The sequence below is a fragment of the Strigops habroptila genome, chromosome 8 (genome assembly GCF_004027225.2).
Source record: "Strigops habroptila isolate Jane chromosome 8, bStrHab1.2.pri, whole genome shotgun sequence".
Classification (NCBI taxonomy): Eukaryota; Metazoa; Chordata; class Aves; order Psittaciformes; family Psittacidae; genus Strigops; species Strigops habroptila.
The window spans coordinates 39,255,790-39,280,036 of NC_044284.2; the positions used below are offsets into that span (position 1 = coordinate 39,255,790).

At 46.0% G+C, this 24,247-nt stretch overlaps 1 protein-coding gene and 1 long non-coding RNA gene across 3 annotated transcripts in view; one reads left to right on the forward strand and one right to left on the reverse strand.

Annotated features, from left to right (window-relative positions):
• Positions 1 to 801: 801 nt before the first annotated feature.
• LOC115612310 lies at positions 802 to 6,103 on the forward strand. The gene is made up of 3 exons (XR_003992939.1): positions 802 to 816; positions 5,397 to 5,516; positions 6,011 to 6,103. It is a non-coding gene; the product is annotated as an uncharacterized LOC115612310 (long non-coding RNA).
• A 622-nt stretch (positions 6,104 to 6,725) lies between these two features.
• LOC115612308 (ral guanine nucleotide dissociation stimulator-like 1) overlaps positions 6,726 to 24,247 on the reverse strand; it is a 68,712-nt gene continuing 51,190 nt past the window's right edge. For both annotated transcript variants that reach the window (XM_030496442.1, XM_030496441.1), the window contains 11 exons: positions 23,523 to 23,626; positions 22,282 to 22,366; positions 19,889 to 19,978; positions 17,963 to 18,049; positions 17,195 to 17,227; positions 15,720 to 15,841; positions 14,813 to 14,902; positions 12,503 to 12,707; positions 10,320 to 10,556; positions 9,420 to 9,534; positions 6,726 to 8,749 (listed from right to left, as the gene is read on the reverse strand). In XM_030496442.1, the coding sequence (XP_030352302.1) occupies positions 8,562 to 8,749; positions 9,420 to 9,534; positions 10,320 to 10,556; positions 12,503 to 12,707; positions 14,813 to 14,902; positions 15,720 to 15,841; positions 17,195 to 17,227; positions 17,963 to 18,049; positions 19,889 to 19,978; positions 22,282 to 22,366; positions 23,523 to 23,626 (1,356 nt within the window). In that variant the 3' untranslated portion in view covers positions 6,726 to 8,561. The remainder of the gene's footprint in view (positions 8,750 to 9,419; positions 9,535 to 10,319; positions 10,557 to 12,502; positions 12,708 to 14,812; positions 14,903 to 15,719; positions 15,842 to 17,194; positions 17,228 to 17,962; positions 18,050 to 19,888; positions 19,979 to 22,281; positions 22,367 to 23,522; positions 23,627 to 24,247) is intronic.

The window sequence follows — 24,247 nt, forward strand, 5'->3', positions numbered from 1 at the left end:
GTTTTACATCTCATAGCAACCCATCGGCCGTGCGGCACACGTTCTGTTGGCCCTGCGTTGTGCGACCCCCGCTTCGCGCCCCGCGCCGGGGCTGTGCGAGGGTGTCAGGGTCCTGCCTGGCTCGTACCCGCCTGAAAGCACGACGGCACTTGGGGAACTTGCTCCTCCATGACATGTTCCGCCGCCAGGCGCGCAGGGACCGCAGCGACCTCGACCGCGTCGAGGGCGGACTGAGCTTGTTGACAGCCGCGGCGGTGACACCCGCGTCCGTCACCGCGGCAACAGAACGCGCCCTCGGGGAATTCGCGGCGGGCGGCCGACCAATGGCAGCTCGCCTCGCGCGCCGCCCCGCCCACCGCTTGGCGCGTGGCCTCGCGCCGCGGGCGGGAAGCCTCCCCGCCAGCGCAGCCGCGCGGGGCGCGCGTCCCCGGCTCGCGCGTTGGCCGCGGCGAAGCAGCAGGTGTCGTCGGCGCGGTCCCGCCGGGTGGAAGCGCGCGGGCCCGGGCCCGGGCCCGAGCACGAGCACGAGCACAAGCACGAGCACGAGCACGAGCGTTTCGTGGGTGAGGAGGAGGGGACGGGCACGCGGCGCCCGAGGAGCGCGGGGGGACCTCGTGCTGCGGCCATTTCCTTCCGCCGCCGGCAGGAGCGGGCGCGGCGCCGGGAGCGGGGAGCGAGGCCCCGGGGTCCGGGGGAAGGCCAGAAGGCCAGAGAGTCCTTAACTGTAGCAGCCCTTGTGGAAAACAAAACCCAGGCTGATCCTCCGCAGTGTTGATGAGGCTTTGCTTGATGGCAGCTCAGCAGGAATTGTCTGAGGTAGGTGGGTTTTGTTTTGGGCTTTTGTGGGGGTTTTTGTTTGCTTGGTTGGGTTTTCTGGAGAGCAGCGTCAGTGCAACTTTCAGGGGAATGATGTGGAGTCTGTGGGCTGTGCTGAGAGGAAATCTCTTGCAGGCAAGAGTGGGTCAGAGCTGGTGTGTGAGCAGTAAAATCGGTGCATGCTTGCCATTGTGTTCTTGGTGCTTTGGGAGAGCCGGGTGAGCCCTTTGCTGCCTTGAGACCCTTGGGGCATGGCAGAGAGACAATGGGCACCGCTTTGGCTGATCCCGGGGTTGGTTTCTGCGTGCCCATGGGAGGATTTCAGTTAGACCTGAAATCCAGGGGTCCCTTCAGGCCAGGTCACACCCTCAGGGTCGTCTTTCCTTGTCTGGAATGGCTGTTGGTGTGTGCCGAGAGCTCCAGTTGTCTCTGAGAAGTCACTGTCAAAATTTTAAGGGCGGCTGCTGCTGCTGCTGTGCTTCTGGTGAAGATGTTTAGTCCCGTTTGTTTTTGCAGAGCGGATCTGGTGGGTGTTGTGTCTCCAGCGAAGTCCTGGCCGGCAGACCTGCATATAGCGGTGTCAGAGCTCAGAGGAGCTCCTGGGAAGGGCATGGTCATAATGGCCATCGATATTGTTCTTTGTCCCGCTGTGTTGAAAAGGGGAAAGTTTGGGGCCTTATAAGGCAAAAGGGACCAGTGAAAGCTCAGCAGCACCAATGAAATGCACTTCTGTTTAGAGCTCCATGGCTGGTTTTCTGGCTTCCTGAAGTGAAGTAGCAGAGAAAAATGGCTTGTGGGTCCTCTGAGTGATGTGCATTTGGTGTTATGTGTCCTCTGTTTGTAAAGGAGGCAAAGTTAAGGTGAGCAAGAAGGGCTGCCCTTCAGTCAAACAGAGAGAAAGTGAAGCAGTATAGCTTGTTGGTTTTGGCAGTTTTGGCTTCTGCAGAAGAGATGGGCTGAGAAAACTGCCTTTCCCACCATTTCGAGACCAGCACAGCAGCCACCAGCTGTCTGTAGCTTTCCTTTTAGTGATGTTTCTGGTTGGAAGTTCTTGACAGCACTGGAAAAGATGGCATTGTCTTGGCAGACTAAGCAGGGTATTTTAAAACTCAGCTATGAGAGAATGAGGGGCATCAGATGAGAAAGACGAATGGTAGAGGCAGCAAGAGCTGAAACTAGAGCCTTGGGAGGCAGAGGCGAGATGGGGTCCTGACTTTTGTGCTCAGGACATGGGAATATTGGCCCCAGAGGAGAACTGAAGTGTAAGTCTGGCTGGCAAAGCAAGCTCCCTCCAATCTACTTGCCCCACTTGTTCCCTCTGACAGCTCTCCCAGAAGGGCAGCACCCAGTGTGTGTGGTAACTGCATTGCATTAGCTCCATCTGTGTAAGAAATAGTTCAGGGATTGAAATCCCTCATTTTTCCCTGCCATCCTAGAACACTTTAGCTTTTTCCAGGAGTGGCCCATGACATCAAAGGCTTTGCTTCAACACCCTGGCCCATTGATCTGCTCAGACTGTTGGCTTGTGTCGTGGGCTGAGTTTTGTCACCCAGGATAAAAGGATGACATCCAAGTTCAGAAATGTGAAAACGCCTCAGGTCAAACCATCGATTTTGCACAGTGGATCTACTGCTCAAAGCAACTGTTTTGTGACGCTCCAAAGAGACCATCCCACCTCTGCTGGGAGGATGTGGCCCGTGGTGGGAGCACTGGCTCAGACCAAAATGTCAGTGTGGGAGGACTCCGTAGGGCCCCTTGCACTCCTGTGCAAGATAGCATTTAGCCAGCCAGATCTCCTGAGCTTCCTTTCAGCCTGAGGCTCTGAGGAACTAGAGGCAGCCAGCAGGAAGGTCTGCTCACAGGGACCTGGGGGAAATAGAAGTTGCCTGAATATGGCTGTGGGTTTAGGGCATAGCTGTGAGTGCTGGTCACTGCCTGACAAAGGCTGATCGTTATACAAGTATCTGCACCTTTTCTGTCCCTGGTGCCAATCGTTTACTTGATTACAAAAACAGAGCTGGAGAGCAAGTCTGCCTCCCCGTTGTAAGGTAGTTTTACCATTCTAAAGCAGCTTTTATCCCCGAAGGAACAGAAATACTGGTGTGAATCTATACAGATCAACTGTATTTAAGGCAGCAGAAGGTAAGAACAGAGCTCAGTGAGCCAGATAAGATTAGTTGATTAGATCAGTGCCAAATCCATGAATGTCAGCAGGTAGTATTTTTTTATTATGCCATCTACCTAACTTGCAGCTGACAGCTGAATGTGTCTTGGCAAGTAGTGTAGCCAGCAATTTACTGCAGAACTTAAAGTGGTAGAAACACTGGGGTCATTATGCAGACAATTCTGCTCTGCTAAAAATACCAAGGATTAGGGGGACTAATACCTGGTGTGTTGATGCATTCAGGTAGTGTCTGCTTTTCATTTATTTCCTAGAGGGAGGGGGGTGGTTGTGCTTGTTTCGTTCAAATAAAAAAAAAAGAAAATGAAGGGCTTTGAAAAAAAGAAAGTGTCTTTCAGATTGTGGTTAATTCATAAAAGATGTTATCAGAGCTCAAGGAAAAACAATGAAATGCTTTCCCTTGACTTCTCTGGATGTAGGTTTTGAGTGTGTTGCCTCATGTGACATCAGGCCCAGTGCTGCTGCAGTTGTAGCTGACAGTGAGCAAACCCTCTGTCAGTGCAGAGGGAACAGCGTTTTGCTGATCGCAGGTTGCTGGGACGTTGCCAGTGAAGAAGCTCAGCAGCTGGGGGGGTCTCTCTCTTGCAAAGGCGTCTGCTCCGAGGAGAGGCTTTGCATCTTCTCTCTGTTTTCACACCTTCAGATTCAGCTCCTCGAACAAGCAGCTGCAAAAGCTTTGGAGTGGAAGGATGTTATATTATGACCTCTTTTGGAAAGTATCTTTTCTCCTTGCTGGTGTCTCTCTCTAGGATTTTCCTGTAATGTTCAGGGCACAGTACAAACTAGTCCTGGAAAGGAAAGGACCATGTTTGGTGGCAGCTTGTCGCTTCCAAGATGGTCATCATATATATTCCTCAAAGTCTTTTGCCAGCACAGGTGAAAACATATTGTCTTATTTTGTAGCCAAAGCAAACAGAAGCAGGAAGATGCTTGACTGCAAAACTCAGCCCGAATCCCTTGCTAGGCTGGTAACAGAGCCTGCAGCTACCCTGATGCCTTGGGCCTTGCAACTCCATCCCGTGTGGTCCCAGGGGAGCTGAACTGCCTGTGCCTGCATTTGACCCAGCGTGTGCTGTTGAAGCTGGGGATCAGACTTGGCTCCTCCACCCTGGAGGAGTCGTTCCGTACTTACTGCGATCTGACAGAGACTCCTTGCAAAGCGCAGACCAAAGCTTCCATTGCCCCTCGCCACGCTGGGTTTGTTTGAGCTGTTCCCTCTCTAAGGCTGCCTGCTCTGCTAGACCTGCACCCGTCTTTGCCCATGTGCAGGGCAGGGCCTCCTCTCCCACACCAGGACTGCTTCCTGTTCGTGTGAACCACTTCACCCCTCGCAGGTGTGTAACAAATGCAGCCTTCCTTTGCTGCAGGGGGGGTCCTGCCTGCCCACTCATGAGTAAAAATGCCTCTACCCTTCACCCTGCACTTTGAAACCTGCGTGTTTCCCCATTTGTAGAATCATAGACTGGATTGTGTTGTAAGGGACCTTAAAGATCATCTAGTTCCAACCCCCTTGCCACGGACAGGGACACCTTCCGCTACATCAGGTTGCTCAAAGCCCCGTCCAACCTGGCCTTAAGCACTTCCAGGGATGGGGCAGCCACAGCTTCTCTGGGCAACCTGTGCCAGTGTCTCACCACCCTCATAATGAAGAACTTCTTCCTAATGTCTAAATCTCCCTTCGTTCATCTTGACACTCTTCCCCATTGTCCTGGCACATTCTGCCCCTCATCCCCGGTTTGGAGGCCGTTGCTGAGCCCTGGCTCTGTGCAGGGAGAGAGGCCCCATGTCCCAGGGTTGCTGCTGCATCTCCTTCATCACAGCTGCAGGTGGAAGCCCATTGCATCACTTGAGGCTGGCTTACTCAGAGGCTGAAAACCTGTTCCTGCTTTTGGCTCTGGGTTTGTGAAGGGATTGTCAGGTGAGGTGCCAGGTCTGAGCAGTGCAGGGGGGGATTTGGGGATGGGGGTTCCTGTGATACTCCCCAGGTACCAGCGGGAGTCCTGCTGTATGTGTACGCGTATCAGACACTGCTTTTGCTAAAGGCCAGTTCTGCCTCTGCCGTATGATTGTTTTTGTAGCGTGAAGGCAAAGGCTGGAACAGACCCTTTATCTGTTCTAAGAGGAGGCTTTCCAGTCTGTTTAGAGGAAAACTGATTGCAGGGTAAAAATAGCTGCTGTTAGGGAGCAAGTGGAAATTGATTTCATAGGAGAGGTCACTTGCTGCTGGCTGAATAAAACAGAAGATGGCACTGTGGTGCTTTTTGATTGATTGCTTATGAAGCAGACTTTCTTGGGACTGAGGTCCTGGCATAAGCTGGATTGTGGCGACATAGCAACAAAGCAGTGAAATCCGCTGGTAAAGGTCTGACTCTAATTTCTGGTTTTGTGTGATCCCCAGGAATCCAGATGTTCATCTGCAACCGTGAACACTACGGTTTCCTTCCCATGCCCCTGAAATCGCAGCAGACACTGCAAGAAGAAACTGAGAACTTTGTGCACACGCTAATCGAAGCTATGAGTAAGTTGCTGTGCCCTGCCATGATGGACACCCCACACGCCAGCCCTCACTCCCAGTACCCCGCAGTTAATGTTTGTGGAGCTCTCTTGCCAGCAGCCCAGCTTTCTTCCCCTTGGGATTCTGCATCCTGATCTGACTGTTCTCGTGCAGTTTTGATATGCAGTTTTCCATCTTCTACCCAGGGATGTAATCACTTCACAGTCAGGTCAACCCCATTCACAAAATCCCTCAGCTTCCCCAGATCAAAAGCAAAGATGCATCTTTAATGTGGAGCGGGTGCTGCAGAACCCTGTGTTTTGTCATGATGCCTGTCTGGCACACGGCTGCTGGCTTCTGCTTTGCAACGTGGACGCTTTCTGCTATACCCGCTCCTGGCCTGACTTCACATCCCAGCTCCTTGGGGCTTTCGGCCCAGTGATGAAAACACATGGCAACGCATTATATTGATGCAACATGTACGTGAAGGTGATGCTTGGATCTCTCCTCTCTTTCAGTCGATCGTCCTCCCATTGAACCCTCTCAGTATGTCTCTGTTCCTCCAAAGCACCCTGACAAGATGGGATTTGACGAAGTAAGGAACTTACTTTTCTGTTACCGTCTTCCCACTCATCACCTGGAGGACCTGGGTTCTCCCTGCTGCTGAGCTTCTAGCCATTTCCCTCAGTGTACCCTGACGTTTACCTTTAGCTCTCAACAAGCTCATTGCACTCTTGCAGCGTGCAACTGGACTACACAGAGCTCATGATAAGCTGCTGTGACTCGATGGGTAACAGAGGTGAGACTGGTTTACTTGGACAACCCTTGCTAGCCCCTCTGTTGTTGAAACACAGAAGCCATCCTCACAAAAAACTGTAGACATTTAAACAAGATGCACGCCAGGAATGCTGGCGCTGTTACAACCAGTCCATAACTTGTTACTGGATGTGATGTTGAAAATGAAAACAATGCAGAAGGCAGGTTGTAGCTGAAGGGTTACACCTACAGGGATACAGCTGAAATGTGGTGTTTCAAGTTCTCAAGGGGGCAGGGAAGATGAGTTGCAGGAGCTGGAAGAAGTTCCAACAGTAAAAGCGATGAAGTTGATGAGAGCGATGGAGGTGGTGTGAGGTGTTAAACAAAACCCAAACCCAACACCAAACAAACAAAAACCCCCAACCTGACATGCAGCAAGAAAGTCTAAGCTAAGAACATAGACTCACCCGAGGCAAATACTAGTGGAAAAACGTTTAATACTTATTGTATAAAGATCACAGGATAGCAATTAAAAACATCTTTTTCATACGTAACGCAATGGAAAGTGTAATTTTAAAATCAAGAACATTCAGCTTTCACCTTAACACAGACATACACCTTTGAGTGAGCAATACTATACTTCAGAAATGATACCGTACAGACATCAATGATGCTTACACTGAAATGCAGAGAAAACTGAACTTCTGTTGTAATCTTGCCCTAACTCTGGGCAGAGGTTAAGGCTCAGTTACAAACTCACTACCTTCACCGTCTCAATAAAAACTAAATTGGAATTCTTAAAAGTATTCAGACTAGGACCTACATGGTGCTACTTGTAAACAGAAATGATAAACCTTACAGGAGTGTAAAACATTAACGATCATGCATGATCGTGATGTTTGCATCACTGACCATGACGCAAAGCATGTAACCTGAGCCCAGTTTTGGAAATTAGTGCTACGGAACTGGAAGGAAACAAGGCCCAGGCATGGATAAAATGCAGTATTTGAGTCTGGTTTAACTAATACTAATGTATCTCAAAGACAGCCTTTTCCATAAGGGCTGCTTACAATCCAATGTCTTATTTTTGGCTTTTAAAAGTAAAATCTCTTAACTATCACTTCAAGGAAGCCAGTGTTCTGGGGAAAGCCTCAAAAATTGTTACTTAAAGTTTCACACAGAACAGATGATTAAATTCTCTATTCCAGCTGAAAGGATGTACTATGTCTGGAAATTCATTTAATAGACGTATATAAAGAGCAAGGGAGGTGCCTGTAGATTATGCATAATAATGTTAGAAGTATATGAAATCACTGGTTGGGGTAATGCTTAAAATCTGGCTATCTCAATACTCACTTTTAAAATAAAAGATCATGTAGTGTCCCCTCATGAATGAAAATGTGAGTTAAAAGTTTTGCTCTTGAAGAGTGATTGCACATTAAAAAAGAGGTACATCAGTCATTTCAGAGTACATGCAAAAGGCATTGATTTCTGTTCAATGGGTTAGCAGTGTAAAAGGAGAACCACCCTGTGGTGGCATTAAGACAAGACCTAAATCCCGACAAATAGCATTTGTTTGCCTTGTTCATGAACAAACTAGGACATTCATCCAAAAGCAAGTGCAGTCTGTTCTATTAAAGTTCTTTGGGGAAAAAGATATATCCAAAATAGGCAATTTTCTGGTGCAGAACAAGTGCAAAAAGAAGTTTGCCAGCTGCGTGAGAGAGCAATACACATGCTTGCAGTTTCTGCTGTCCCCAGTGGTGAGTACCCACCCTGATTTTTCGTAAATCAAATGCCTCCTGGAGGCAGCAACTGCTACTGGCACTCAGCTCACCCACACCTTCTGCAAACCAGTGCTCCCATCAGTCAGCTGGAGGCTGGCTGGGACCTCCTCCTTAGTTCCGGTGCAACTGTACTGAGACTTTTCTTCTCCAGTTTTATAAAAATAAGTTTAGACCACCTTCTGTGTAATACTGGCACAAAGTAAAATGTTTTCTCACAAAAAGAGTTGGCTTGTGTCATGTTCCTAAGACAAACGTTGCAGTCCTGTTTTCCCCTTTAACTGGGGCTCTCACCTTCCTAGGCTAATGTGCAAAACAAAACAACAACAAAAAATTCTAGTCCCTACGGTCCTGTAAATCCACGTCTGTCTGTCCGTATAAGGCTGCGAGGGAGACAAGACACCTCGCTGGCTGTAGGTCTTCTGTTTTCAAAGTTGAATACTGACAAATTCATTTGCTGTTTTTCTGTAATACTGGATGGTAGCAAAGGGAAAAGCTTCAGCCGGTTCTCCCTGTGGCCTTGCCTCCCTCACAGCGTAATTTTGCTGAGCCTATTGCTCCAACACCCCCGTCTGGCAGTTCTTGGGAGTGTTAGATTGCAATGGCTCCTCATTTTCAAATCCATGTTGACCGAAGCTTTTTTCCGCAGGATGAAATCAAAGTTCACATGGCTGTTCATGGCGTAAAACACATTGGCATTGTCTGGGATCACCAGCTCTGCAAAAGAGGAACCAGAGCAAGTGTTGATTTGTAGTATTGCCCATAGAAGGAAAGCTGCAAGAGAACAGGGACTGGGTGAAAAGATTGAGTGTACACAGCCAGGTAGTACTTGGGCCCCTTTTCTTGTTCTGCTGTGCCTCTTCAGCCAAAGCTGCATCAGGTGGCAGCCACAGCAGCTGCCCCACAAAGAAGGGGAGCAGGGTTGCAGAGGACAGGAGATGGAGGCCAAATCCAGGCCATGGCCAGCCTGGCAGCGGCCCTGGCAGCCACTCCAAGAGGACACTGTGCTTGGAGCTCTGTTTGCATGACCTGATAAAAGCGGTAGGATCTGGGTCTGCCCTGATCCCTGGGGAGTTTGTACCCTGCCACCCGACCCCGGTGGCTGGCTGTGCTCAGGGACAGAGAGCAGCTGCCATTCAGTCAAGAGCTCTACAGTCACAGTGCACATACATACAAATGTCTACCTGGCAACCCACAAGCAAGCCCTGCCTGTATAAAGCAATGTGCTGGCAGTCATGATAAATCATCCCTGCGCACCCCTGGCAGTTATTCTCACTGCCAGCTGTGACAACATGTGCATGGCATTTCTAACATTGCTTCACATTTTACTCTTTGCTTCAAAATCCAGGAGAACCTTTCAAGCAATAGCAGAGTTCCGATTCCCTACCTTTATCCTCAGAGATGACCTGTACAAGCTCATAGTCCTCAGCTGCATCAGATTCCAGGTTATGCTTTAACAGAGCTCTCTGGAGAACAGCAGGAGTTTTGTCTTGGTTAGTTAGCTGAAAAGACAGAGTTGCAATGAGAACTTTTGCTTGTTCATGCTATATAATGATTTAGTAATTAGCAAAGGCCTGCCTTTCTGCAAACTGCTTGGTCTTAGGAAACATTTCAGAGAACTGAAAAAATGACGGGTCAGTAACAAAGTACTAGGTACTGACATTTGGTGGTGGTAGGTTTTTAGTTCAAGATGACAGATATTCTATTAGAAGAAGCAGTAGTAAATCACAGAGCAAACACTTTGAGAGATGAGATGCTGCTCTCACCTAACCATAAAAAGTCCACTTAAATAGCTGCGCCAACTGTTGTTTGCAGACATCAATTAATCTGCAGTCTCCTGTCCTAAATACTTTCTTTGACATCCTGCAAAGGTTTTTGGCCTTGTAACTGGGTTTACTGTCTGCTGTGGAAGCGCTGTGCATCCGGAGCACACACTGGGCTCCCTCCAGAGCCTTATGCAGTCAGAAGGAAGACTGCTCTTGCCAATAACCAAATTTGTTAGGTCCTTGGGGACCATCTCTGCAATGTGGGGACATCAGACCATTAAAATCATAAGGTAGCTGAAAGAGCTAAGAACAACCCCTCTGTGTTGGTTACATCCCTCCCACAGTCCCTGAGTGACCAAAAGCATATTTCGAATTGTAATGTTTGTCATTTTCTCTTGCAAGGCAGGTTTGATTAGTCAGCTCAGTGAATAGGTGCTTTAAAAACTAAAAGCACCATTTGTTTAAGCCCTAGGTAAAGACATCATCTACACTAACACCATTTGCTGTTCCACATCACTCACCAGGATACTCTTGTACATATTGCCATTGTTGTCTTCTGTGCTGATTCGGATGATGCACGTATCTTTGTTCTGCTGGTTGTAAACAGGAGACAGTTCTTTTGAGGTAATGGGTGTCACGGAGTTAGAGCACTTGTCACTGGAGAACAGCACGGCAGGAGCTGAGATTACAGATGCCACCCCCAAGGGAGATGCATCCATAGAACAGCTGATGGAACTGGAGGTGGAGGATTCGGAGAGCTACACAACAGAAAGAAAGAAAAACACTGTCACAAGCTGGACATCTTTTCTGTCTGCATGAGTCATTCTGGAGGAAGAACTTGGGAAAGCAGAAGGCATATAGAAAACCTCAGCCATCTGCACTCTGCCCAGCAGACTGGCAGTGGTATTCCTTGCCTCCAGAAAAAGTGAACTTCATTGGATTCTTTTCACCATTTTAATGAAAATTGATTTCCAATTTGGTGTGCTGGACACTGTGCACTGCTTCCTCTTGCCTCTCAGTAAGAGCAGGCCAGGAGGTGGCAGCAGATAAAACGAACAGAATCAGGTTATAGGCAACCCCGGCTGGGAAAGAAGATGGAGTCATGGGCATCACTGCTCCTGCTCCAGGTTGGAGCCTTTACAGGAGTGAAGATACACACACACCTCCCTGTCTGCCACCTCTCCTTGAATATTCTTTCCTTAGTGAAATTTGCCCCCTTCCTTTCTTCATTCCTTCCTTCCTTCCTTCCTTCTCCTGCTGCTCAGGGCTTGGCCATTCTCTTTGTTGGCCTTGTTCAAGAACTGCTGAGAGGATCTTCCCTCTCCCAACTTGCTTATCAAAACCACCATTAACAACTGCTCCAGCTAAACAGTTTAAACAATTTATGGATGCCAGTGTCTGGGATTTTTGCTTAATTTGATTCAGGAACATTTAGTACAATGTAATTTAAAATATCAATCAGCTAAACCCCAAAATGACACTCTTCAAAAAAACATCCCTGAAAAGGGCTTCAACAATACAGTTAACAGAATTTAGTTCAAAAGGCAGAGTGTGTAGGAAAGATGTCTCTGTGGCTCCCCTTACCAGATCCCTTCTGCTGTTTTCCTGCCTGTATAGTTTGTCTCTCTGGATGGTCGCAGCGCACACCCGGCCTATCTACTCTCAGCACAAACACTCACAGCTTCAGCCTTACGCTCATTTTGCCATGGCGTGTCCCAGCTGCCAGGGTGCACGGCTTTGCCTTCTCTGCAAAACAGGATGGATTCCAGGTGCTCTGGTTCAGTGCCTTTGTGTAAGACACTGGCTGCATGTGCTAAGAGTGAGCTGGTGTGCAGGAGGAGGTGCAGCAGCTCCGCACTGCACACTGACTTTTCAAGTGAAACTAACCTGAGTCAAGGCAAGGTGTTCATGTTGGCAGGAGCAGCTCGCAGGAGGTCAAACCCACAGGGTTAGTCAACCCTGACCTTACCTGCCTGTCACTTGGGCAACTGCAGCTGCTCTGTCTTCCCCAGGATTAGGCTGTTACTAATGCACACATGCTTCCACACCTAGAAGACACCTTTCCCAGAGTGGAGGCACAGTCTTAGTGCAGCTGGGCTTTGTGAGCACAAAGCTGGTTGAGGATGGACACAAAAGCGGGCTGCTGACAGCAGAATAACTCATCAAACCTGGGATATTCAAAGAGGAAATGACTGGCTGCTGATCTTACTACTCTTCAGCTGATCCCATCTCCTGTTTCATTTGGTTTTGTTTGTTGGGACTTATAAATCCTCTTGTCCATTTTACCGCTAATGTGCCATGAGCGAGTGTGATGCTCAGGCTCCTCACACCAGGCTCGAAGGTAGAAATGTCACTAACCTGCCCCATCCCTCTCAAAAAGGAGAGTTAGAGACTGAAAGAAAAATTCATCTAGCGCTTCTCTAGGGTCTCACCTAAGATAAGAACACTGCCAAGCACAAGAACATCAGGTTTCAGGGAAGGAGAACTTCAGTCTGCCTTGTATCTCAGCAACATAGAAAGGATTGTGCAAAAATCCTGACTTGCATTGCTTCAATTTTTACACATCTATTTCTATAGCCTCTCCATTCTACTAAAAGCAATGCTCTAGTCAAGACCAACAGGCTTGGGAAAGCGTCTAGGGCCTGGCTGTGTGTCAACAGTCTCTTACAGTCTATTTATGCTGGCAACAAGGCCCAGATTGTACCTTTTTCTGAGACTCATCAGGAGCGTCAAGAGTGTCAGGAGTGTCTACGGGACCGATGCAGACGTCTTCAGCTTCAGAGTGGTTAAACTCACATGATGAAACACTGGCCGAGTCTGTGCTTTCACCAGAGCTCCCACCTGGGGTAGATTTGGGTTGCTCTTTGACGGGTGTGCTATGGGCAATCATCTCAGAGCCTAGAAACAGTCTAGTTTAGAAAAGCAAGCATAAAAGCCAGTAAGTGAAAGCAGGACAGAGCTGGGCTAAGCAAAGCTGTCACTTGGTTCAAAAGTCCTATGTATTGTTTTGTCTTCCTATCTTGAGTGGTCCGTTGTTTTCATTTCCTCTATGCTGTTTAGACAGTTTGTCAAGAGAGCTTGTTATACACTAACACAATGCCTTCTTGACCTAGCGTACCCACCAGCTGCAAGGCCAAAATCAGAGCTAATGTCCCGGTGTCACAAACAAGGCTCCTCTTCAGACTGTTAGATTTTCAGACTCACTTGCTAGGAAATGATTGATGGTAAATCTGATGTGCTCACAAAACACAGGAGGAGGGGCAAGTTCAAGGCATGGCAGCTGGCTCCACCTTATGCAGTCCTGCACTGCTGTCGTACCCTGACAGCAGGGCAGGACTGCGTACACAAGGCAGCAGTGCAGGACTGCGTATACAAGGCAGCTCAAGACCTACTCAGTCACCATGAGTGAAACAGTGCATGAAAGGTAGCGCATGGCCATACACCAGGCAAAGGTTTCAAAAGGCAAATTCATCCCTGCTGCAAATTTTTCACTCAATAAAGGAGCCACAGCTACCAGTTTCTCTCTAAGAGTCTGAATGGAGATGTAGACAAGGAGATCGCAAGAAAGTGTAAATTACAGGCTCGCTCGCTCTGAGACTCATTTCTAAATGCGGCTCACATAAATTTAAAGGAGTGTCGAAGGAAACAAACTTGTATAATATCTTAAGTACAGAAGCAAGGTGAATTAGATGTTAGCCAGCATGCAGTTAATGGTTTAAGACAATTTAGAGAGGTGTCACTCACTGCTGCTGGGATGAATTATGCCAGCCTTTTCTACAGTATTAATTTGCATTAAAATACATTCAGAGTGCAGATGAAACAGTTCTTTTGACAAAGACTGCACAGTGCAAACAAACTCAGTATGGTAAATTACAACACCGCACTGAAACACAATCAGAAACGAAAGAATAAAGCCTGTGCTCCGCATCAACACTTCCTGCGCACAGCTTAGGCACAGGCCAAGGGAGACGCAAACGAGAGGTCACTGAGAGTTCAGGCACTGTCATCTTCAAAGGTCACATTGTCCTATCACCACCAACTCAGACTGATTCATTGAAACACTTTCTGAACAGCTTCCTGGACTTTTTTTTTTGTGTGTATCAGAACTCAAAACTCTAGATTGGAAACATCTATTCCTCTTTCAGACCCTAACGTGCAGTAGCACTGACATGAAGCGAATAGCAACTGGCTGTTCTGAGGAAACTATGTACAAGAACTGAGCAGGAAAGGACAGTTAAGAGATGCTAGTGCTATCAAATTCATCGTTTTCCCCCTCATCTTGATTATGCCACTGGTATGTGGGAGTTCCTTCATATGTCCTCTCGCATCAGGTTCACATTTCTCACCTTGAAGATATTCTTACATCAGTCCTTGATCTCTGCTTTCATTCCCTGCAGCTTTCCCTGAATTCCTGCTAGTCTAGTGTTTCCTGTGTCTGTTTAGCTGTATGCCCCTGTTCTCCACCCATCTCCTGTTTGAATCTCTGTGGTATTAGACTAAATTGGACCACATCCCCATGATTCTTTTTCCTTCTTTAATTTAAAGGTAGTTAGGCAGATTGTTTCCATTATCAAATGCCTTTTTGATAACCTTAATTTTCATATTAAAACCCTGCAAGGAATTTTTTGCATGTGTATAGCAAACCAGACTAATAATAGGCCAGACTTTATTCTCGTTTACTTTGTTTTGCTACTGCATTCAGGGAAGTTATTACACAATAGATAGATACTGAATTTATAAACTAGCACTAAAATTGTTCCTTTTTCTGACACCTCAGAAAGGCTTGCTTGTGTCTAATCTCTTTCATCATTAATAATCCTCATGACTACTTCTAACAATAGACAGGGACAGCTTCAGACAGAAGGATGCATTTCTAGCTGACAGGGTCTTCTTGAAGCAATTCAGTGGTCTGGATCCCCAGCCAGGTTTTTCAGCTGGTGAGATGAGTACTACTCGTGTTGACATGAGCCCGAACAAATCAAACACCAAATGCCCTTTGCCCCATTGTACTCACAGGCTGAACCTCTTCACCATGCTTTTCCGAGATTTTGGTGATGTGGTGCTGGTGTCAGCAGCTGCTTCAATCTCACGTGAAAGGTTGTAACTGCAGAACAGAAGCCACTGGATTAATTTGTACAGGCAAGACTATTAGTTAGAGATCTCAAAGAGCAATATTCAAGACATTTGAGAAACCCTCAGGTATTCCTACTGCACAGGCTGCAATTCCACAAAGAGGAACATAGCTGTGTGTGCATTTTACCACGGTGAAGGGGATATTTCACTTCTTTAGAATAGTTTTAAAAACTAATGCTTCTTTTGGATTATGTTCATCATGGATAAGCTGACATAGTTTTTTACTATGATTCAGTACAATGCAGTATGTGTCTGTGCTTACACTCTTAGTGCAGCAGAGGGGTATTCACCTACCTAGTGGAGATATTAAAATGCCATAAATCAATTGTCTCGGGTTGGCCTGGCAGCACGTGCAGGAGCACAGAACTCAGCAGGGCTGCAAAACCCACCCCAAACGCCTGGGGAGACATTTACCTGGCGAGCATTCGGTGAGCTCTGCGTTGCTGGGGCTGCCTGCTGCCTGCATCCACCAGCTGAACGCTCAGTGGCTGCATCTTGACATCCCCCAGGATCAACTCCTGAGCATGTGTCTAGGCACAGAGACAGCCCAGACCCAACAGACTATCATGTGTCAAAGTCGGAAGTCTGATTTCAATCTCAAAACTAAACCCTGCTACGTGTTCATCAGGTTTTCTACAGCTGCTTAGCAGAAGGCAGACGTATTTCCACTCTTCCGGAGCAGCAGTAGATACATGTTCCTGTAGGAGGATAACTAAAGGCTGACATAACCTATGTGCAGGTGCGTGTGGGGTAAGAAAAGCTTGCTTCGCCAGCTGGACTTAACCTACCTCTCTTTGTCCGTTAAATGCTGCTGTCTTCTGAACCACTGGATGAATTTTTGGTCTGGTGCCATGCAATAGCTGTTACATGCAGATTGTAGGAGCTTAATTTCAGCAATTACTTCAAATTCCTACATAAATACATAATTAAATAGGAATTCTAATTAGAAAACAAGATACAGCCAAATTCATTCATATAATAAACACTCAGAGCAACAGAGCCAGGACAAATTTAGTTTGACCTCAAGTTCAGTTTCAGTTGAGTGACAGTTTCAAGAACCAGTTTTTCAAACAGTGAAGTCCTTTCCCAAGTACCAACTGAAGTGTAATGCTGGTGTAAACACACCAAACAGCAGCACTGCTGGTTGTTCCTCTAGGAACAAGGGTAGCGAAGGTCATAAATCCTTCAGACTAACCTACCCACTCACTCCTGTGCTAGCCAGAGCAGTTCAGAGAGAATAATCATGCTCTGAACTTAAGTGGCTCTCGGGCAGCAAGCAAGGGTAATAATTAGGGGTGCCTGTGATGAAAGCAGAGTCTGATCCTCCTCAGCTTTGCATGTTGTGCACTCACACTTGCACCAGAGGAGCGTAAAATGCTACCCTTTATATGGGTGGCTAGAATGCGCATACACACTTTGCCAGAATAATCCTTAAAACTCCCTTGTGTTAGAGGAGGTTATAGAATCAGGATGTAGGTATGGAGCTGAGTGCTCTGCCTGGTTCAGAGGGCAGCTTTGCCACTGGTTTGTATGAAGCTGGACTGATGGCCATGGAGAAGCTCGGGCATTGCATTATTAGCATCCTGAGCTGTTTAGCTATACATACAAGGCAAGTCCAAGAAGTGGACTGGAAGCAGTTAAGGGAAGGAAATGGCTCCATCACAGCCAAATCAAAGCCTCCTTTCAGACCACAGAAGGGAGATTTGGCATGACTTAATTCAGACAAATGCAACATTAGTACCTTTACTCCTACATAGCATTATCTATCTGACCAACAAGGATCAGGCTGAAATGAGACAGTGTTTATTTCTCAGTCCTGTGTACCTAGTTCACTCTCTGCAGCCTTTTACCTACAAATAGTTTACTGCAGCAGAAGGAAAATATTTACAAACTGTATCTTCTGGAATGCAAAGGTCTCATGTCACCAGGCCTTATTCAACACATAGGACATATATATGTAATGTATTCCCATGAACACCAAATGGAGGGAATGTGCATGCCACAGATGTAAATCCCATGGAATTAAGTGGCCTGAGCTCCTTTTCCCCTGTTGCTCACATCTATAAAGGTAGGTTTTCTTCCTGTACCACCCCCTGCACCACACACACGGTTTGGCAGAAGCTCACAGCATTTCAGGGATCTCTTCTTTCCTCATGAACTTGAATTAAAATTAACAGCTGTTGTATATGCCTGAGCAAAGACAAATGGCCTCCCTCTCAAAGAGGGCATCACTAAACTAAAACTCACAGAACAATCAGCTTACCCTTTGCCTCTTCCCAAAATTTATCAGGCCACCCTGTTGGAAGGAAAGAGAAGGGATCAGAGTAGAAGAGCACATGCTCAGTTGAATTTAATCACAAACAGGAAGAAGTAGCAAAGCTAACGTAAAGCACACAGACCTGCCCTGAGTAAGTACCTTCTAAAAATACCTGTTTTCAGAGCTGGTATAAAATACAGCACTCATCTCTGAGTCTCCAAAGGATACCTGTCCTCATGGCCTAAATGGCAGTCTGCCCAAGAAGAAAAGCCCAATACAAGAGTGCTCACAAAAGCTATGTTGAGATCAGGTCTGAAGAACACTAGCAGGATTTTGCATGCAAGAAACAAACTTGGCTTTTGCCTGGGCTGTGAGTTTAACAGTGTTTCTCAGTGAGTTCACCAACTGAACACGAAGTGTGGACAGAAAGGAAACTGCCAAGTTGACAAGTCTGAGTCAATACTGAAAACACTTCACTGATTAGTCTGAAGAGCTGAATTTGTGATTCTGTGTATTTTACCAGTTATTCACAGAAATCGTCATACCTAAAATGTTTTCAGAAAATAAAACAGAATAATGGAAAAACTACTGCCTCACGTTTTCTGACCTAAGGAAACAAGACAAAATACAATGTTAAGCTTTTCCGTTGAGGTAACTGCACTCAAAATTCTTGTTGCTAATAAAACTGCATATTCCTTCCCGGTAGAAGATATGGGAACAGACGCGCACAGTGGTGGGAAGGCAGGGAGGATTCAAAGAATTACCCCGAATTACCTCAACATAGTCCGGAAGGGCTGCGTCAAGCATGATGAGATCAGTAAGGAAGGTACCAAGGTAAGGAACTGTGCCTTGCATTACTCCCTGCAAATGATCAGAGCAATGTTGGATTGACTGACAAATCGTAATAATTAGAATGCTAGAATGCTCCTGTATAAGAAAATGAAGTAATCTGCTTAACCAAACAGTGGTCTTACAAATTATGCTTTCTTTCATTACATGTATTCCTCAGCATCTAATCCAGGATTTAAGTCAAATCCTACGGAGCGCAGGATGCTCTTATAGATATTGGCATGTGGTTTTATATTACAACATTGCCACCATACACTGATTTCTAACAGTGGGTCACCAGGAAACTCTGCCTGTGGAAGAAGCGTAGAGCACCAGGGACAGGATCTCTTGGTTACCTACTACAAGAGAAAGAGCTGAGGAATGGTCCTAGCTAACTTGTGTAAGCAGTTTCTCTGCTTCATTCCAGTGGATTTTTACTTAATGATGTTATACCATTTGACAGTCAAGTCAAATCAAGTCACCTTTTTTTTTCCTCCAAGAAATGACCGTCTTCCTCAGCCACTCGCTGCATTTTAATTACGCAAATTTTAAACTTTCGGGGCTGCTGGCAGTTGTGCAGTTCAGGCTGTTTCTACACTTGTGAACGAAATGCTTGTTTCTACCATCCAACCAGATCCATATTTTTTTCCAAACAAATAGACAGAAAATCATATTCAGCACTTTTGCCTCCAGAAGCATCCCAGATTTCTCTCCCCCTGTCCTTTTAAATCTTTGCCAAGTTCGAGACAAAGCCATTTTCACCAGCAGAGTGGAAACCAGATACGTTTTACAAAGCAATCTCTGTAAAAGTCTGTGCAATTTTCAAGCTGGTATGGCAGAAGATTCTTGAGCTTGTTTAAAAGTAAATAAGATTTCTGTTCTGGCCACAGCCAATTTTCTTTATCACAAGAATTCCAGTATTTACATTATGTATTTTACTACATGGCTTTCCTTGTGTTTCTCTCTAAGGCTTAACAAGAATAGTTAATGGAATTCTTTCTTGTAGGATAGAAACAAGACAGTTGAAACCCAGGAACTCATGTTTATATTCAATAAATAATCATTTATTACTTTTTTATATGACAGGTTTAGTAAATCTTCTGAAAACTTGAAACTAAGGCCAAACTCTTGGCTCAATGTCCATCCCAAAGAGCAGGTTGGGATGTGAAGCATTTGCAAGTAGGAACGGGAAAAGCAAGTCCATATACCCAGTTACCTCTTGCAGGGGAAGACTGGCACGAGGGAACATAAAGTCGCCTCTGCGTACGTCCACCAAATCCTGCAATCTTTGAGCATTCCCAGCATCAGATCACTGAACACATTGGCAATGCTGATGCTTTGCATATCCATTTCCTCCAGCATTTCAGTACACAGGTGGGTGGTGCTGGAGTAAAAGGACAGCTGGGTTGCACTGAAAGCCATAGCTGTCACAGCTTGGCAGGTCAGCATAGGCCACACAGCTTGAGCTGGGTGCAGCACGAATCCCACTTTGTAATTGTATACACAGAAGAATGGATGCATGTGTCGGATCATCTCTCTCTCTCTCTGCACATTATACGTAGACACACACGTAGTATAACCTGCTTACTACGATCCACAGCATGAGGGAAATACAGCTTTGGGCATATATCTACAGGGACAAACACATTGACTGCATAGTCAGTCTAAATCTTTTGGTTCACTTGCTTTGTATCAGTTTATCAATAGCATTGATATGATTGTTTTTCTTGACAGAGCGTACATTCATGAGCATTACCTACTGCACATTCACTTTGTTAAATACTTTCTAGATTTCGCTTCTTCTATAATTCACCAATTAGGGTTAATCATGTTACCATTTCAAAAAGGGGAGGAAAAGCACCCCAAACACACCATCTCTTTTTGAAGTTGCAGTCGCCTCTGTGTCCCTTCCTGATTTTCTTTCACACTGCTGTCCAGATTCACAAATTTGGATGTTCCTTCCTGTGAGTTAAAAGGGAATTAAAGGCAATTACTGGAGGAGCTAAGCGGTAAGCTGGCAACTATGTCTGTGTAAAACAATTGCAAATACGTTTAACCAGGCAAGCCAGGCCAGCAAAAACATTTGCTGTGCAGCTACATGTGTGTACTCATGTGCTGATTTTCTGGGGCTCATACACTGATTGGGAATTTTGGACAAAATCCCACAAGGTGACTGTAAGGGAATTTTCTTGCAAAATGGCTCTACTCAGGCTAAAGCTAAGTGCTGTTGAAAATCTCCCAAGAGTTCAAATCAGAGCAGCTTACATATACTTCAAGTGTCCATACGCTTCTCTGAACTCCATCCTGAAACTCCTGACTTCAGGACTTTGGTTTAATTTCCTAATCAGGAGTGCTACAAGTAAACATCTCTATCGTATGTAATGCTTTGTTGTTTTTCTTATGCCGCAACATGGAGATACGGCAACTCCCCCGTGTGGCTTATTGACTAATCCAGAAACACACAGGAAATGAAAGTAATAGGTTTTTAGCTCTGCAATTTAAGCTTTCCTATGAATGAATGAGGTATTTCACAATAGATCTGTAACCTTTATTTCCCTGGATCCATACGGGATGCTGGGAGTTACTGTTATTTTTTTCCAGTGGTCAGGTAGATAGGGCATGAATCATTAGCTGTCTTTTTAAGAGGCGCAAAACAACAGTCTGCACTTGTAAAGAGTTTCTCATTACGATGCTTACTCCTCTCAGCCCCAGTTAATGAACTGATCACTCAAACTGTATTTCTTTCCTCGGCTGAAAAACAGGAGCAAGTGACCAAGAAGTGTTGTCTCAATGTCTTCAGGATACTTGAAAGGTAAACTCAAGATTCTCTGGCAGCAGCTGGCAGGCAGGCAGGCACAGAAACTAAAACTGCAGCTTGCAGCAGAGCTGTTGTTTGGGGAGGAGAGAACACAGTGCTCCCTCTCTGTGCCGGCCAACCTGTCTCATATGGCATTTTGTCTACTCTGCACTTAAATTTGGAGGATGGATAGGCAATGTCAAACACAGCTTCCCTAGAGAGGCTATTTATAGTGAAAAGAAACAAAGACTTTAAGGATTCAGTGGACATGAATCCTCCAATCATTACAAAGTGGTCCAAGACAAGACGTAGGAGAGAGGTTCTGGCTCTTCTGTGGAATTCTTCTCCTCTCGCTGCTTTCAAAATATCTCACCTGCTTTAAAATTTAGCGACAGAGGGGGGTAAATGCCTGATAAACAAAGCAGACTGACAGGTTTGAATGTGTTCACGCATCGTTCCTGAGCAAAACACAGTGTCTCAGATACCAAGGCAAGGGGGTAAGGTACAAATGCCAGCTTGACTGGATACAACTGCCAAAAAGTAAACTGAGTAGCCAGGTTCTGGAAACTTTTTGATGCAAACAGAAAATACTGCTGCAAGCATTCCTTAGTTTCCACAGAATATAACCTTTCCCTGCTGTTCTTCCTCACTCCTTTCAAGCTCCTGAACTTGGGGTTCACCTGGGAGAGCATGCAAGTCAAACTTGCAGACAGAGCCTGCTTTGTTGTCCATCTGGCCACACACAGAGCAGGAAGCCCGTCCTTTCGAAATTCCCAGTCCTGTTTTCTAGGCCCGAGAAAGGTACGGAATAGTTGGATAAACATCTTGCTTTCATTCCTCAGCTGAAGCTGAGTGGCATTGTTCCAGTGAAGTCGAAAGCACCACAGTGGTGCAGCCCAGTTGAGGATCTCATCTGGAGCTGCTCTGCACTCACCAGTGCAAACCATTAGCCTTTCCAGGTCTCCTCAGAGGTACACAAGCGAGCGGCTCGTCTCTCCATACAGAGCAGTACAAAGCCAAAGTGCTGACTTGTAACTTGTTGCAGCAAAACTACACAGTGCAGCACCTCTTCACTCTGGTTGTGGCTCCAGCGCTATTGCAGGTGCAGTACGGCTATTCTGGAGCCCAAAGGAGCCTTACCAAATTACAGCAATGTGACATTCAAGTTGAGGGGCTCCAAGGGGTCCTGACCTGCCATCTTGTGAACAAGTCCACACCGAATCTGTGCTGCTGCAGCCTGCTGCTTGTGGGCATCCAAGCTCAACAGGCTAATGCTAGTGCAGGTTTTTTCAGGAACAATGAAATCACCTCTGAGCCCAAGAGAAAAGCACAGGTTTCACGGACCTGTCTTCCCTGAAGCACCACATACAGTAGTTCAGGGAGAGATGAGCTTTGGCAGCTGGTTAGAAAAAACATTAACCTCAGCTTTAACTGATATCACAAGCCTTGCAGCTCGGCTCATTCTCACCTTCATTAGTAGTTCCCTGCTTGTCAGATAATTGTCATGGTCTGAGAAGATATCACCCAGCTCTTCAAACATCAGCATTATGTCCCTGTACAGGAAAAAAGTAAATAGTTTGAGTCATTAGTAAGCACTCTAAACAGATCAGATCACTGTTTTTTCTCATGAGTCGTTTACAGTTGGGCAGATAAGAAGATTAACACAACCAAAATGCATCCAATGAGATGCTGCACATCTACTGGGAACCTTCCTGGGATGTTCTGGTGCTCCCAGTAAAGTCAGGCCTTATTTGACAGCATCGCTTAGAAATACCATAGGTACGCATACCCTGAGCAGGGTTTTCAATTACACTGCAGGCTGTGAGGTTGTTGTAAGGAAGCAGGTAAATGGATACAGAGGAACAGAAAAACAGCTGTGAAAGTTATCCTACGTACTTCAGTTTTGCCCTGTTCTGTGCGCTCTATAAAGCTGGAAACATTTAAGTGAACAAGTCCCTTTCTATTGTCCAACACTATGTTTACAAGATGGCGATATTTTGACCAGGAACAGGAACACAGGGCAGTGGAAGGAAAGACCCACCTCTCTAGGAGAAATCCAGAACTCTGCTGCCTGGCAGTGACAATTTCCTTTGTTTATCAAAGGCAAAGGAATGAAGTCTATTCTTCCCAAACTGAATGAGCAGAATGCCATCTTTCCTACACAGAGATTTCTGGTGTCTGTTTGGCACACAGTAAATATGCCAGGTATTCCCCTGTACGAAGTATTGTCTTCAATACAGGTTTGGATTTTGTTGTTTGGGGATATATTTAAGGACATGTCAGGACCAGGAGAGGATTAGTGAGGGTTTTAGCAACCTGGACCTCCTCCAACTTCACGGGAGAGAAGACAATAGGCAAGTATCATGGGGCTGTTTTGCTGACCACCTGAGAGCAGTGTGCATGATCTGGGCAAGTAGCTAGTCCCACAGGTTTTTAGAAGAGGTTGTGGAAGACCCAATAAGCTACAAAGGACAGAAGAGACCCAGTATCCCCGAGGGCAAGTTGTCCCCTCGATACGTAAGAGGAGCTCACAGCAGTCAGACCCAAAAAAGGGGTCTGAGCCCCACAGGAATGAGAAGTTTTTCTAACAGAACAGATGTCCACGAAGGAGCAGAACAGGAAGACTGAGAAGAACAAGATGAAAAGAAAGAACAGTGAGCTTTTTGCTTTTGTTTGGGACTAGCCATAGGAGCAGGGCGGGAGGCTTACTTTGGAACGCATGCCCAGGTCTTCTTCAGCCGATAGATGGAGCTGGACTGCAGCGCTGAAATGATGGCCCTTAAGGAGGAAAAATTCTTCAGGATCCAACATTCCTGTGAAAGAAGCGGTTAGAAATATGATTAGAACCGCTTCTAGTGGTTAGAAGCATTAAATGTCAGCATTACAAATACATTTATGCTTTTCTGTTTGACTGGTGTCATGCTTGCTACACATTCTCACATCTAAGCAGGCAGCTGTACCAACATCGAGCACCAGAAATACCACTCCCTCCTCCAGCCACAAAATACTTCTGGGCTTTGGTACTTATATCTTGTTTTCCTCACTTTCATGTACTTGTGGTGACATTTTAGTGCTACAGCTTCCAGTTCTCCTAGTAACAATAGAAGTGGAACCCCGTCCATGAAGCCGAGCTAAAAAGCACAAATGTTACACCTCTTAAAAAGCTCTTTATAGTTACCAATTCCTTTTACCCTTTAAGGGAAGAAGCAGGCTTTGCCTCTTCAGATGTGGTATTTAGAATGTTACCCTCAGTCACCCACCTGTCAATTAAAATGAAAGACATGCACAGGAATAACCTGTTACTCAAGTATGTACACAGGTAAAGAGAAAAACTTTCCCAGCCTCTCCAGAGTTGGGATCAAATGCTAGCTGAGAGGCTGGTTAACTGACATCTCTTATGCAGCTTCTCTGTGGCAAAAGCTTTGATGGAAAAG